The sequence below is a fragment of the Rhinolophus sinicus genome, linkage group LG06 (genome assembly GCF_036562045.2).
Source record: "Rhinolophus sinicus isolate RSC01 linkage group LG06, ASM3656204v1, whole genome shotgun sequence".
Lineage (NCBI taxonomy): Eukaryota > Metazoa > Chordata > Mammalia > Chiroptera > Rhinolophidae > Rhinolophus > Rhinolophus sinicus.
Window position 1 is genome coordinate 132475922 of NC_133756.1, and position 15300 is coordinate 132491221.

Below are 15300 nucleotides of genomic sequence, written 5' to 3' on the forward strand. Positions count from 1 at the left end.
AGGTTGGTGCAAAAATAACTGCTGTTTTGCAGTTTTAACCTTCTAAACCATAATTACTTTTGCACGAACCTAATATATTTTTTGACAACCCTACTTCTACACGTTTTCTCCACCCAGCTCCTGTTTGCAACAAGGTTGTAGTCAGGCAGATAATCTTTGATTTGACTTCTACAATCTAAAATGCACTATTATTTGTAACATTTTAAAACAAAAAGAAATTTCAGTTTTATTTCCAAGTACACAGGAAGAAACCTAGACCAGGAATCAGGAAAAGTGTGGTTTCACCTCTGGGAGTGGTTCTGGGAAGGTCACAAAACCCTGGTCCTTAGTTGTTTCAGTTAAAACAATTTAAACTAAATCTAAAATTTTGCAGTTCTAAATATAGGTTACTTAAAAGACCACATATTTGTAGTCAAATCATGCAGTTAAGATTTAAGACTATAACATGAAAATGAAAATAAATTGAAAATACTCTGATTAGCATATGTAAAAATGGTTTAAACACTGCCAAATGTTATAAACTTAAGTGTGAGGTAAATTCCCACCTGTGGTATGAGAAAATGAAATTCGATTTTTAAAGAGTAATGCCATACAACTTGATCTTCAACTTTGAATGAGGAAAGAGACTTTTTCCTCATTGTTTTAGGTTTTAGATTTGGAAGGGACTCTAGAAGTCAATAAATATGACCGTAACTGAGATGAGAAATCTTTTTGTCTCTGTTAGCAACTTCTACCCATCATGGCAACTTCATCTGAAGAAGTTTTACTGATTGTAAAGAAGGTGCGTCAAAAGAAGCAAGATGGAGCTCTATACCTCATGGCAGAAAGAATTGCTTGGGCACCTGAAGGCAAAGATAGATTTACAATCAGCCATATGTACGCGGATATTAAATGTAAGTCAATATTAAGGTCTAATGTATGTCACATTTGTTAGTAATTTTAGAAAATTGCTTATAAAACCTGTGGGTTTTTTAATATCCAAAAAATCAACCATATAGAAATCATTACAAAGTGAGATCACAATGTGTAGTATTCTGTAACTTGCCTTTTCCACTTAATATTAGAGTGTGTACAGCTTTACCTCATCTCTGTACATCTCTACCTCATGCAAAGATCTCCACACATACCTTCTTTTAAGAGTTGCATAATATTCCACTGAATGGATGTGCAATTTGTATTTAACCAGTCCTCTGTTGAAAGACATTTAGGAAGTTTCCAGAATTTCATCATTGCAAACAATGTGGCAGTATACTAGATGTGTGTACCAGTATTTTTGTGAGGGCCGTGTATGGGATACATCCGTGTAGTGAATTTACTGGTTCAAATGGTTCATGCATTTAAAATGCTGATAGATGACGCCAAATTGCCCATTAATAAAATCGTATCAATTCAGCAAGTTGTCAAATTAATCTTTAGTTATGTGGCCATCATCTGTTAAGAAGATAGATTCGGTTTTGTACTGAATGTAGATGGGAGAAATACAGAGCATAATATTTTTGTATCTTTCTTTTTGTGATTTTCAAGTATGAAGGCAAAAATCAAAACCCTTTCTCTTTCCAAATTTGCAAGATTAACGTTGAATTATTACCTAAAGGGTTTGATACTTTATGGCTCATTAGTAGATTTATAAGTACCAAGCAAAAATAGGAAAAGACCCCAGGGGAGTCTGAACAACAAAGTTCTTGACAAATTATGGTATCTTAACTGTGACCATTAATAAGGATTTATTTATTTTCCTGGATGTAAAATTCTTCTAGATAAAAACGTGTGTAGATTTTAAGGAACATGACAGACACCTTGGAAAATAGATAACCCTTAACTTGCAAGTGCTCAATTTCCAAATGTCCTTTGTGTATGAACAGTTGCCCTAAGGACTTACTGCCTCTACTTGCTGCTAGAAATGGCCAAGACCCTCATCTTTCTCCACTGAAATAAGTTAGAATCTTAATTTTCAAAAGGAAATACTGTTTAAAATTTATCATAACTCAGTATTGCTAAGCTATCTGGTCTTTTGTCTGCTATCCTAGTAACATTACCTCCTACTAAAACTTTGTTTCTGTGGAAAACAACACCTTACCAGGTTCTGGATATTAGTCTTACAAGCTAACATTTGTACACAATAGACTCATAAATTAGGAACTGCCTGTATTAGCATTTCTATTAAACGGAAAAGCTAGCCTTATAGTTTTGCAAAACACACTCTTTGTGATACCCACAGCATGCAGTAAAGAATGTGCCTACGTCCATTTCACCACAACTCTCAGCTGTTGAGGAGAGCACATACTGAAATCTAGATCTGTGTCAGATCAGTTTTCATTTTGAAGTTGAATATTTGACAGAATGCCCATTTCTGAAAGAAACCATTGAAAGCTATCAATAATAACTTACTAAAGTGAAAATCTGCAGTTAAGTTAGCAAATTCAAAAATTTAGGCCACTCAGCAGTAAGAGCAAAGATAGAACAAGGATAAAGCAGTGACTGAGGAAAGATGCCTAGAAAGGACTGATAGATTGTTTTGGAGGAATGAGATAATGGAACATCCTGGCTTACAGTGTAAATTGTAAGATATTTTATCTAAACTTGGTCTGGAAGCATCTTCCTTTAAAAGGTTTCTGTTTATTTAAGGGGTTAGTAGGTTGGTTTGGGCTGAGGTCCAGGCAGCATGTTCACAGTACCATGAGTCACCCATTTAACGGGACCAAGCCCCTCCATCTCTTTCCTTTGTGAAGAAGACAAGCACTACTGTTGCCAGGAGGCCCACGCTTTGCTAACACAAGTTCTCCATTGTGAAGGTGTACTGGACATGCCCAGCCCCAATTCATTATGAAAATCTTCAGTTATGGAAAAATTTAAGGAATGGTACAGTGTGTGCCTCTACAATATATCCCACCTAAACATTAGTTACTATTTTGCCATGTTTGCTTTATTTTGTGTTTATAATATCACACCAAGAAAATTTTAATAAATATTCAGACCATTATATTTCCCCAGTGTCCCAATAATGTTTCTTAGAGTCGTGATTTTTTTTTCTTTTTAAACCAATATTCAATCTAGGTTCATGTATGTAGTGGTAGTTTCTGTATTCTCTTTAAGAATACAGGTTTGTAGAATATTACACATTCTGATTATGTCTGATTGTCTCTTGAACATTTTGTTTCTATAGACCTGTATTTCTTAGAAACCGAAAGTCAGGTGTATAAGCTTGATAACACTCAAGTTAAAGATTTTCAGCAAGACAACTCATAGGTGGTGGTGTTTACTTCCTATTCTGTCACTCCAGGAAGCCCATTGTGTCAGGTTGTCCTGCTTTCAATGAGGCTAATTTGATCGCTTGGTTAAAGTGGTGACACCAGATCTCTCAAATGTAAAATTGCATATGTTTGCAATTAATAAGTAAGCCAGGGGCTATGTGTTTTGAATCATGACAAGCCATTTTTATTAATGATAATGTTGATTACAGGCAGCTGTTCAGGGTGGATTCAGGACTCCTGGTTGGCTGCTTAGAAAGTTTTAAAGCGATCTGCTCTGGCTGAAGGGAAACAAAAGCCCTTTAGTCTCTGGAGGTGTAAGCAGTGGGTGAAAGATGCCACATGAAAAAGATACTGAAGAAGGAAGCGGAGTGTTAGCAGTGAATTTGTTGAACCATGCTGTGATTGTATGGGATTATTTGAGAAGAGTGTATTTCTGCAAAAGAAGTAACGTATTGTGTGGCACTTTGCACAGTGTGTGTCCTCATCTAACTTACTTCATGCCTCTTTTTAGGTCAAAAAATCAGTCCTGAAGGAAAAGCTAAAATTCAACTTCAGTTGGTCCTGCATGCAGGGGACACAACTAACTTCCATTTTTCCAATGAAAACACAGCAGTCAAAGAGCGAGATGCAGTGAAAGACCTTCTTCAGCAGCTGCTGCCCAAATTCAAGAGGAAAGCAAATAAAGAACTTGAAGAGAAAAATAGGTAAGGGAGGAAAAGAATAGCCTTTTGAAGAGATGCTAGGTTCTCTCCAGTCTTGTACTAGAGTAATAGCTTGCTATTTCTCACCCCTTGTGCTTCGATAGTATAACAGGAAAATATAGCTTTAGTATCTTCACCTCTGTTTGATTCTCAGCTTTAGCATTTTACTAACTGTTTGGCTTTGGGCAAATGAGAATGTATAAACTTAGAAGTTAAATTAACTGCCTCAAGCCCAACATCTGATTAGGAACAGAATTGAGATTCGAAGGTGCTGAGTTCCCTTAATTCTTTTTCCCAGTTCTCTGTCACAGAGAGGATACTAAACCATTAGAAGTATGTTTGTAAATAAGAAACCTGAAAGAAACCATACTGTTAAAAAGTTGAGAAAGCATGTAAATTAATGAGAATTTCTGCTAAGATGAATTATTCCGTCACCAGTATCTTTTCAGGCCATCGACGCTTATGGCTCCAAGTTCCTATCACCATGAAAAATTATTTGCTGGAAAATCTCAAGCATACCTCCTCTTTACCCCACTCACCTTTATTTGTAAAAAAAAATCCAGTGCAATACAAATATAGACACAATGACCTTGTATCACTGGGATATAGAGATAAATAAGACCAAAGTTTTACTCTTTATTTCTTTAGAATTACTTCCACTTGTCTCCAATTATTTTGTTCTCCAATTTTTTTCTTTTTTTTATTTTATTTTAATTACTAACAAACTAAATGACCTCTGCTGCTCAATCATCACAAAATGAAAGTTGAGTGTTTCAGTATTTCGTGTTGTTCAAGTCTAAAATGTCATGTAAATGGTGTTTTATTCTAGAAGTTCAATATACTTGATGTGTTCTTTCCCCAGAATGCTGCAGGAAGATCCTGTTTTGTTTCAGCTTTATAAAGATCTTGTTGTGAGTCAAGTGATCAGTGCTGAGGAATTCTGGGCCAATCGTTTAAATGTGAACTCAACAGAGAGTTCTTCCACATCCAATCATAAGCAGGATGTTGGTATCTCTGCAGCATTTCTGGTATGTCACCCTTCTAGGTTTCTGAAGGGGAAAAAAGAAAACCCCAATGATATGTTAACAATGCCATTTCTTTTATAAAATTTAACATTTCCTTAAAGTAAATTGAGGAAGACTTCAGAATTCATGGTATTCTTCTAAAATATTTTTAAAATATGTGTAGTATTTTTTTTAATTTATATTTTTGCCAGTTATATTTTCTTGGGTTTTAGACTTGATCCTGGTATGCTAGAATTCAAATGGACTTTTGAAATAATCTTTTAGCAATTGGATTAATACTTATTTCTCCTAATACTTTTAACATTTAGGGCTTTCTGATACCTTTTTTATGATTGCGACATTTTGTTTATAATGCCAAGTGAAATGTATAATGACTGTATTGTAGAAAAAGTAAGATTTATAAAATGTATCTTAGAGAAAAATTGGAAATACTTTACCTGTGGAATTAGAAAACGGGATTCAGTTAGCCTATAGTCTGGTGGAACCGAAGCAGTATTTATACATTAAACAAAAATTTGAGTACCAATTATATGTTTGGCATCTTTCTGGGTGCTTAGTAGTGAATTGAATTAATAATGCCTTTCTTAAAGAAACCAGTCAATTAATATTTGCTTATTTAGTAACCAAGGTGTATAGTAGTTTGGGTAACTGTATGAGTTTATGTTAAAGCTCCCCTAGCTATCTGCCTTTGGCCACATGTAGACATGCCTATTTGACCATGTAGGATTTTCAAGGAAGCTGATTTCCTAGGTCACTAAGATTATGTGAAACCAGGCCAGGTTTCTTTGAGTCCTGTTTCTCTGCAAAAGTAAATGTGAGGGACTTATCTCTGTCTCTGTAGTCCATTCAGCAGATCTGTTTTTCCATCTTTGTCCGGTGTCTTTTTCATGCTTAGACACCTTCACCCGATATTTTAATGACTATAAATACACACATATATACACATATATACATATGGTCTTTATTTTAGGCTGATGTCCGGCCCCAAACAGATGGATGTAATGGTCTGAGATACAATTTAACCTCTGATATCATTGAATCCATATTTAGGACCTATCCGGCAGGTAAGAAGAATCAATTCTTCAGCTAGTTAAAATATTTGTTTGGATGAAATCAGTAATATAGCAATGAAAAACAAAGTTTTACGTTTATTCCTGATCACGTGCAAAAATAAATATGTGAAGTACTTTTACGTTATCCCTGACATACGGTAGGTATTAAGGGTTTAGTATGTAATGTGCTGTCATCAGTTCACTGGTATGATGACTTTCCCATTCTTTCCATCAGTGGTTTCTAAACTTTACTTACCCTTAAACATACCTGAGCAAGATGATGACATGCCCCGAGGCATCAATAAATGAGTCTCTCTATAGCACTAACTCAGATCATCCATGCTGCCTCCAGAGTGACCTTTTAACTCACAAATCATTTCCCTTGTAGAAACCATCTTGCTAGAAAGTATAAATGTCTAGCCCTTGTGATTTCTGATGTGCAACCAAGGCTGAGAGCCACTGCTTTGGTCATTCTGACCAAATAGCGCTCTCTTAAACCACATGCTGTTCTCTCTTCCCACTTCCTCATTCCTGTCTGTTTAGTTCTTAAAGAAACATTTCTCACCTACAGGACTGAGCTCAAGCATTGCCTGACTATAAAACCCTGACTTCTTCGGACAGATATAAGCCTCCTCCCCTTTTCTTCTGTAGCGCCTTGTGTCTGCTTCAAAGAGTTATTACTTGTAATGGAATTATTTTAATATCTTTCTGATAACAACATTAATTGTATAGTATTTACTGTGTGCCAGACACCATCCTAAGGCCTTTATGTATGTTAACTCATTTAGTCTTCACAAATACCCTATGAAGTAGGTAGTAATATTACCCCCATGTTACAGATGAGTAAACCAACATATAGACAGAGTAAGTAATTTGCCCAGTGTCACACAGATGGTATGTGACAAACCTAGAATTTTAAACTTAGTCTCTCTGGTTCAAAAGACCATGCTCTTAACCTTTTTGCTCATTGGACTGTGAGCTTCTGGAATGCTGAACTGGTAGTCTAGTGGGTATTGAGATCTTTAGTTCCCTAGCACCTAACACAGTGCCTTGGATTGAAAGTACACATATATAAATGATCAAACGAGCAAAACTCAGGTGACTCCAGAATTCTTGGTGTTTCTACTAAAACTTCGAAACTTGTGATTCTCCTGGTACAAAAGAAGGTTTTGTTTGTAATTTGTTAAGGTTCTTAAAGATAGTTAATCTTTCAAGTTATATTTCATATTTATAATTATATTATTTTATACAGTATATAAAGTTCAGCAGTTTCATAATCTAGTTTTTGCTATTAGTCTGTATTTCAACTAATTGGAGAGGTTTTAAGAAATGGAAATTCAGGAGTGGCTGGTTAGCTCAGTTGGTTAGAGCGTGGTGCTGATAACACCAAGGTTGCCAGTTCGATCCCCGCATGGGCCACTGTGAGCTGCGGCCCTCCTTAAAAAAAAGAAAAAGAAAAAGAAGAAATGAAAATTCAGTATGTGACTCTTACGGTTTTTCTTTTACAGTAAAAATGAAATATGCAGAAAATGTTCCCCACAACATGACAGAAAAGGAATTCTGGACGCGTTTTTTCCAGTCCCATTATTTTCATAGGGACCGGCTGAATACAGGGTCAAAGGACCTCTTTGCAGAATGTGCCAAAATAGATGAAAAAGGTAACTTTATCCCTGTTTTTCCCTGACACATTCTATCATTTAATTTGCTGCTCTGTAGTCACAAGTGCTGTTAGTGAATTTTTTAATTTTTGAGAAAGGTAAGTCTTGATCAACTTTTTATTTCATTGATTTTCTAGGGCTAAAAGCAATGGTTTCATTAGGAGTGAAAAACCCACTACTTGATTTGACCACTTTGGAAGATAAACCGTTAGATGAGGTAAGCAGTAATAGAAGGATTTATGAGAGAAAACAGTCTTTTCCTAGTGTTCACCATGTTTATAGTTTTAAAATTGTCTTAAGTGTAGATTTTCCATTTGTGAGAATGTAAATCAAGCAAAATACAGTTATTTGAGTGATTTATCAGAAGTGCTTGTCAGTAGCACTGTTCGCTATTAAAATTGCCTTGTTTCTAGAACTGAAATTCCGGAGTTGCTAAAACTTTTTTTAAAGACTTACCTAGCTCCCCCATTCCAGTTCTCTAGGTAATAATGGAGGCTTAACATGTTGATGAGTGTGGCTTTGGGCTCTAGGTAACATTAATCTCTAGAAATGTGGATAAGTATTAGTAGACAAGCAAAAGACAACACATATTTGTTCATTGCTCACTATTTGCCAGACATTGAGCATGCTCTTGACCCTTACCCCACGCTAGTCCCAATATGTTTCAACAGCTAGACCATCAAGTCTGAGCTACCTACCTCACATACTCCCACACAACGTCACGACTCTAGGCTTGCACATTTATCCAGTCATGGAGAGAGAAGTGACCCTTTCTGGCCAAGGCGAATTCCATCCCCACCTGTGTCTCCTAGGCTAGGAGGAACCTGCCTTCGTCAGTTATTCTCTTCACACTCTTAATATTTGAATTTCTTGCTCTTCTTTTGGCTCCTTTTCTGCTGGCCATAGATACATGCTTATACCTTTCTGTCTTTTTTCAACTTTTTCCTATTATTTTAGTATATTTACTCACCACGTAAGAAAACCAATGTTAAAATTTTGTCCTACAGTCTAAATTATATGTTAAATCATCCCAAAAAAAGGAAGCTTGGGAAATTGTAGAGATTACAACTTAATGTGATGAGAAAAAAAAATTTTAGTGTTTTTGTATTTTTTCCCCAATAAAAATGATGATATATTGCATACACATGTGTAACTTTCTTCTTTACTTTGTCTATTACCAGTATCAGTCAAAGCTAAATGTATCATAATTGTTAAGTACATAGACTTTAAAACCAAATTACCTGGGTTAGAGTCTGTCATTTTTTAACAAAGTTTAGTTTTCTTATAAATTGGGGTTAATAGTACTGACTGTAAGGGGTGTAGGAAAATTGGAGAGATGTTGTTTAAGGGTACAAACTTGCAACTAGTAGATAAATAAGTTCTGGAGCCCTAATGCACAGCATAGTCAGCAATACCATAAGTTTCAAAGTTGCTAAAAGACTAGATCTTAATTGTTTTCACCAAAAAAAAAGAAATGATAACTATGTGACATGATTATAGATGATTATAGAGGTGTTAGCTACAGTGGTAATAATCATATCGCAATATTTAAATGTATCAAATCAACACATTGTACTCCTTAAACTTATACAATGTTATGTGTCAGTTATATCTCAGTATAAAAAAATACAGGGGGGAAAAAAGTGCTGACCTGATAGGATTTCTACAAGAGTTAAGAGTCTGGAACATAGTGTTCAGTAAGTAATAGTTGTTATTATCTACTCTTTTTAGTGCCTTCATAGTATTCCATTGTATATAAACATTTATATAACTAATCCCCTTAATAGAAAAGTTAGTTGATTCAGTTTTTCCTTTGGTCCCTCTTCTTCCCGTCATCATCCTCTAGTTGTAACTGTCCCAAAATATCGTCTTGGGCCTCCTTCTAAATGCATTCTCTCCATTTCATTGCTTTAAATGCTAAAATGTAATGATAAATCCCAAATAGCCCAAGTCTCTAATTGCAGAACTCCAAAATCATACGTATATCCAACTGCCTACTTGGTATCTTCACTTAGATATTTCACAGACATTTCACTATAGCATAATACAAAATGGAACTTTGCTTCCCAACCTCATAAATCTATTTCTTCCTGGGTCTTTCCTATTTCAGGGGGGGAAAAAAAAACAATTACCATGAACTTGGTTGCTCAATCCAAACCCTAGGAGTTGCATTTATTCTTCCCCTCCTTTCACCTCCAACATTCAGTTCATCAACAAGTCCTCTACAGTACATCTCTGATGTGTGTACGTCTCTGTCTCCATAGATACCTACACCCTCTTCCTTGTAGGCTACTACCATCTTTGGCTTAATTGTTTGCATTAGCCTCCTAATTGATCTTCCTATTTCCACTCTTGTTCCTATAGGTTATTCTCCCCTAGTAGTAAGAGTTTTAAATCAGATCACAATACTCTCCTATGTAAAATTCTTCAGTGGCTTCTCACTGAACTTAGAGTAAAATCAGAACTCTTACAAGGCCCTTCTTTATTTGGCCTCTGCCTACTTCTACCTTAATTTGGGCTACTTTCATTCATTCATGTTCCAAACACAATGACCTTCCAGGTCCATCCCAAGCTTTTTCTACCTCAGGGTCTTTGCACTTTCTATTCCTTCTTCCTGCTCTTCTACCTAACGAGTACCCTCTACCAATCTTTTAGACATCTGTTCTAATGTCACTTTCCAGAGAGACCGTTTCTAACCTCACTGTGTAAAATAGTTCCTCCTCCCAATCCAGTCACTATATCATGTCACCCACTTTATTTTCTTCATAGCATTTGTCACTTTCAAAAGTGATCTTGGTTTTATTTTGTTTTGTCAGTTGTCAGTCTCCCCTCAGTAAAGTGTAAATTTGTGAGGCCGATTGTTCTTGGTCTACCCCCAGCACATGGCATGTATTAGGCACTCAGAAATTATTTGATAAATGAACGAGTGGCATTATCAGTCTTTTTATGATCTTTTACCTCTTTAGCCTTATGTCTCAGCAATCTCTGGCCCAACCTTCATTGCAGTTATATTGAGCTACATATAAACTCATAAATTGCTTCTATACCTTTGTATAAGTAGTTTGCTCACGATGAAGTTTGGTTGTCTCCATATCTACCTTGCAAGCACCAGTTTACCTTATGATGCTCCATGAAGCTTTTCAAAACTGCCCCTCCTCGCCTCTAGTGGGATTCACCACTTTCTTTCTTTTAGCACTTATACATCTTAACTGTGTGTACTAGCTTGCAGCCTAGCATCCCACTAACCAGTATTTTGGCTCCTTTGGTACCAAGATTTAGCAACTTTCTATCTATAGAACCTAATACATAATAAGCACTCAATACGTGTTTGAAAACATTATCTCATTTAATTCTCCAATATCCCGTTTTATAGAGCTTGCCTAGACTAATGTTGGAAAAGTGATAAAGCGAGAATTTGAATTCATGTCTATCTGACTCCAAAGTCCATGCTTTTTTCCACTGTATTCTGTTCCTTCATTTAATATTTTGCTAAACAGATTCAAAATTGCTCTAAAAAACTCTAGAGCTTAAGATTAAGATTTTTTTTGGTGATAAAAGGAGTTAGTGGTATTTCATAATTTTTTTGTGTATATGTTATTTTTTTAAATGTATACCTATAAATATTAGTAATGCTCAGAATTAATAAAGTCCCATTATCCAGAAAGTTTTTGCAACTAAGCATGTCTTTATAACGTAAGAAAATCAGAACTTTATTTTGACTTTCAATATTCTACATTGTTTCTCCTAGGGCTATGGCATATCCTCTGTGCCATCTACTTCTAATTCTAAATCCATAAAGGAGAATAGTAATGCTGCCATCATCAAACGATTTAACCATCACAGTGCCATGGTCCTGGCAGCAGGTCTCAGGAAACAGTTAAGTATATGAGCAGAGGTGCAGGAACTGGGCTGTCCAAGATTGCCAGGAGTTGTGTTGTGCTTGTGGTTTTTATCATTAATTTTTTTTCTTTATTTTTAGAGAAGCACAAAATGAACAAAATGGTGAGCCCAGCAGCATCGATGGAAATTCCGGAGATGTAGACTGCTTTCAGCCAGCAGTCAAAAGGGTATGGATCAAAAATCTGGAATGTTTAGGGCTCAGGTTTCTCCAGATACCTTATAGTATAACTGCTAATACTTTATGTTGACCCTTGGTTATTTCAAATGACTCAGTTCTTCTGACCAAGACTTTAAGTATTTGGCTTAAATTGTAGAACATTTTAGAATACTCCCTCAGTTTTGGCTTTCCAGACTTCCATGGACTCATGTCTGTTGACTATTTTTATTGTTTGTTTGTTTTTCCCCCTTCACGTGTATACATACACATATATTGACATACAGTTTTCTGGGAAAGTATTCAACAAAGGCAGTGTTCGGGAAAGAAAAACTAAAGGTTTGTATATATGATCTTTAAAGATAGGATTTGGCCCTCATATTAAACCTAGCATTTCAAGGCTAAATATGTCTTTTCCTTTAATATTAAAGAAATCACTTCAGGGTGTAGGGGAGTATGGACAGTTACCTACCTGCGTACGCCTGTCCCTACAGCTTTACCAAGCTACCCTCTCCCTGGTTTTTAAAGTTCTTCCCTCCCCACTTATAGAAATAAATTATGATAAAGCTTTCTTAGAGGATAATATATATTAAAATTTTTTAGTTTTATGCCCTTAATTCCACTTCTGGACAGTATTCCACTTTGGACTTTTTTTTTTCTTTTTCTGTTTCCTTTGCTCATTTATTCAGTTCTTTAGATTCCACAGTAAGTGAGATTATATGGTATTTTTCTTTCTTCGATTGATTTCACTTGGCATAATGTTCTCTAGGTCCATATGGACATTTATTTTTTTAAAAAACTAAAGACGTAGGGGGCAGCCGATTAGGTCAGTTGGTTAGAGCATGGTGCTCTTAACAACACTGTTGATTCGATCACCACATGGGCCACTGTGAATTGCGCCCTCCACAACTAGATTGAAACAATTACATGACTTGGAGCTGATGGGTCCTAAGAAAACACACTTAAAGTAAATAAAAGTTAAAAAAAAAACAACTAAAGATGTGTACAGATTTAGATACTCATTACAGTATTATACTTATTACAGTATTATAATACAGAAAATAGCAAACATCCTGTCATCTGTGGGGTATCCCTACAGCGAAGATTGATGCAGCCATTATTTTAAAAGATTAATGATGTACTGAATTAAAAAGAATTCACATATACCATAACAGTAGTTCTGTTTATAAAAATTTTAAATCAAGAAACCATTTTTGAATTGCCTAAAATACTATACTAGGTGGTGGGAAACAAAATGAGTAAGTTCTTGTCCTCAAAGAGTTTGGTGTCTATAGGTAAGACAAAATCAAAAGAATAGTTACAAGACAAAATTTTAAATACAGTAATTGTGTTATTTACAATAGGAACCAAAGAGTATAGAAATAAATAGAATAGTTCACATAGCAGATTGTCTGATGTAATTTCACATGGAAAAAGTTTATGAACTTTAAAAGGGCCTTTAAAAGAATATGCTAAATGGTTATCTTTCCATAAAGGGATTATGAATGAGTCATATATATTTTATTTCATGTATTTCAGTAACTTAATATGTTTCTACAGGCATGTTCTCTTTTAAAATTAATAAGCCAATAAGATTTCTTTTCTAAACTAAGAAAAGTGAAACTACAATGTAAGTTACACATAGTAAAGAAGAAATCTAGGAAATGATGCTTTTCTTTGCAATACTATTGCACTAACTATCCTTGATTCTTGGTAGTGAAAGAGTTGTCTAGAATCATTCTGTGAATTTCACAGTATTCTATAATAGATGCTGACTCCAGATAATCCTTTCAAGAAAGTCAATAGTTGTGTGCTGTGTGTTCTACAAATGGTTTTGTAGCATGAGAGATTCTAAAATAATAATAGAGTTCTTCTATTTATGGAGCTTTCAGTTAAGTATGCAAGTTAGGAGACCTAACTCTGCTCTGACGGAAGTTTAGGATTTGGATTATTATGGAGGTTGGGTAGGAACATGACTTAGATAAGGCAACAGCAGGAGTGAAAGTGAGCTGGACATATGTGAAAAGTAATGAAGACAGTAGTATGCCTTGAAGTTGGCTGAAGGGCATAGAGTTGAGAAAATAGTATAAAATTAGGCTGAGTCTAAGTAAGGTGGGACTGACTGTTGTGTTACTCCAGGTACCACGCAGAGGTCAGATTTGTTCCTATACTATGAGAGGACTATTCAGACTCTTAAAATAGGGGCAATTTAAAATACTAAGTTTTCAAGTTGATCTTTTTTGTGATATATTTAATAACCTAAATATTTTGATCCCACTTTTAGTAGATGCCGATGAGAGTTGACCAGATGAATTTCATAACTATGTAGAGGATGAAATATTACAGAATTATTTTCACATATGTTTACATAGATTGTCTTCATGTGTCTTTTATAATTAACGTGTTTTATTATAAGGCTATAGAAATTTAGCAGTTTATTACTAGCATAGAGAAAACAGATTGGTAATACCAAAGTAAAGGGTTCAGAAGAAAACCCAAATAGGGCCGGCTGGATGGCTCAGTTGGTCAGAGCACGGTGCTCTTAACAACAAGGTTGCCGGTTCGATTCCCACATGGGCCAGTGAGCTGCGCCCTCCACAACTAGATTGAAGACAACGAGCTGCTGCTGAGCTTCTGGAGGGGCAGCCGGATGGCTCAGTTGGTTAGAGTGTGAGCTCTCAACAAGGTTGCCGGTAAAATTCCCGCATGGGATGGTGGGCTGCGCCCCCTGCAACTAAAGATTGAAAAACAGCGACTGGACTTGGAGCTGATGGGCCCTGGAGAAACACACTGTTCCACAATATTCCCCAATAAAATTTATTTAAAAAGAAGTAAACCCAAATACATGGAGGAATTAAATATAATATATGATAAACGTGGCATTTCAGAATCAGTGGGAAAAGATTATTCTACAAATGTTAGTGGGACTGATAACTAGTGAAAAGAAATTCATTCCTTACCTTACTTCTTATTCCAAACTAAATTCCAAGTGGATCAAAGATTTAAGCAAAAAGTTAATCCACAGAGGAATAAGCAAAAAGGAAATAATTAAAGCCAAAAAACGCCAAATTGGAAAAAGGTATTTACAACACATATAATAAAATTAGTCTTTTACTTATTTTGGGGGGGAAATAGTAAAATACATATTTTCCCCTACCAGATTGTCAAAAATTAGAAGTTCAATAATAATTACTAGTATGGTCAGAGTGTAGGAAAACAGGTGTTCTCTGTAAGTGATTGGTGAGAGAATGAATTCGACCATCTGTAGAATGGTCATCTCCAAAAAGTGAAACTCATGGTAGAAAGACTTTATAATTTACCCTCTGTACCATTTTACTTGTTCAGTCACGTTCATTACTTTTATAAGGGAAAGTTATAATAAAAAGTTCTATGTTAATAATTATAGGCGAAGTTACAAGAGTCCATTGAATATGAAGACTTGAGGAAAAATAATTCCATGAAAACGATTGCACTAAACCTCAAGAAGTCAGATAGGTAAGTTCGGTCAATATTAAATTAACTTGGGGCAGAATAGTTATATAACACAAGTCATTGCAGA

At 35.4% G+C, this 15300-nt stretch overlaps 1 protein-coding gene and 1 long non-coding RNA gene across 5 annotated transcripts in view; one reads left to right on the top strand and one right to left on the bottom strand.

The window, feature by feature from the left end:
- GTF2H1 (general transcription factor IIH subunit 1) overlaps nt 1-15300 on the top strand; it is a 31654-nt gene that overhangs the window by 7261 nt on the left and 9093 nt on the right. For all 4 annotated transcript variants that reach the window (XM_074336107.1, XM_074336110.1, XM_074336109.1 and 1 more), the window contains 9 exons: nt 725-893; nt 3763-3955; nt 4815-4980; nt 5948-6041; nt 7538-7687; nt 7825-7904; nt 11436-11563; nt 11667-11754; nt 15148-15236. In XM_074336107.1, the coding sequence (XP_074192208.1) occupies nt 740-893; nt 3763-3955; nt 4815-4980; nt 5948-6041; nt 7538-7687; nt 7825-7904; nt 11436-11563; nt 11667-11754; nt 15148-15236 (1142 nt within the window). In that variant the 5' untranslated portion in view covers nt 725-739. The remainder of the gene's footprint in view (nt 1-724; nt 894-3762; nt 3956-4814; nt 4981-5947; nt 6042-7537; nt 7688-7824; nt 7905-11435; nt 11564-11666; nt 11755-15147; nt 15237-15300) is intronic.
- LOC109436409 (uncharacterized) overlaps nt 6041-15300 on the bottom strand; it is a 33867-nt gene continuing 24607 nt past the window's right edge. The window contains exon 3 of the long non-coding RNA XR_012497545.1: nt 6041-7466. This is a non-coding gene — a long non-coding RNA (uncharacterized LOC109436409). The remainder of the gene's footprint in view (nt 7467-15300) is intronic.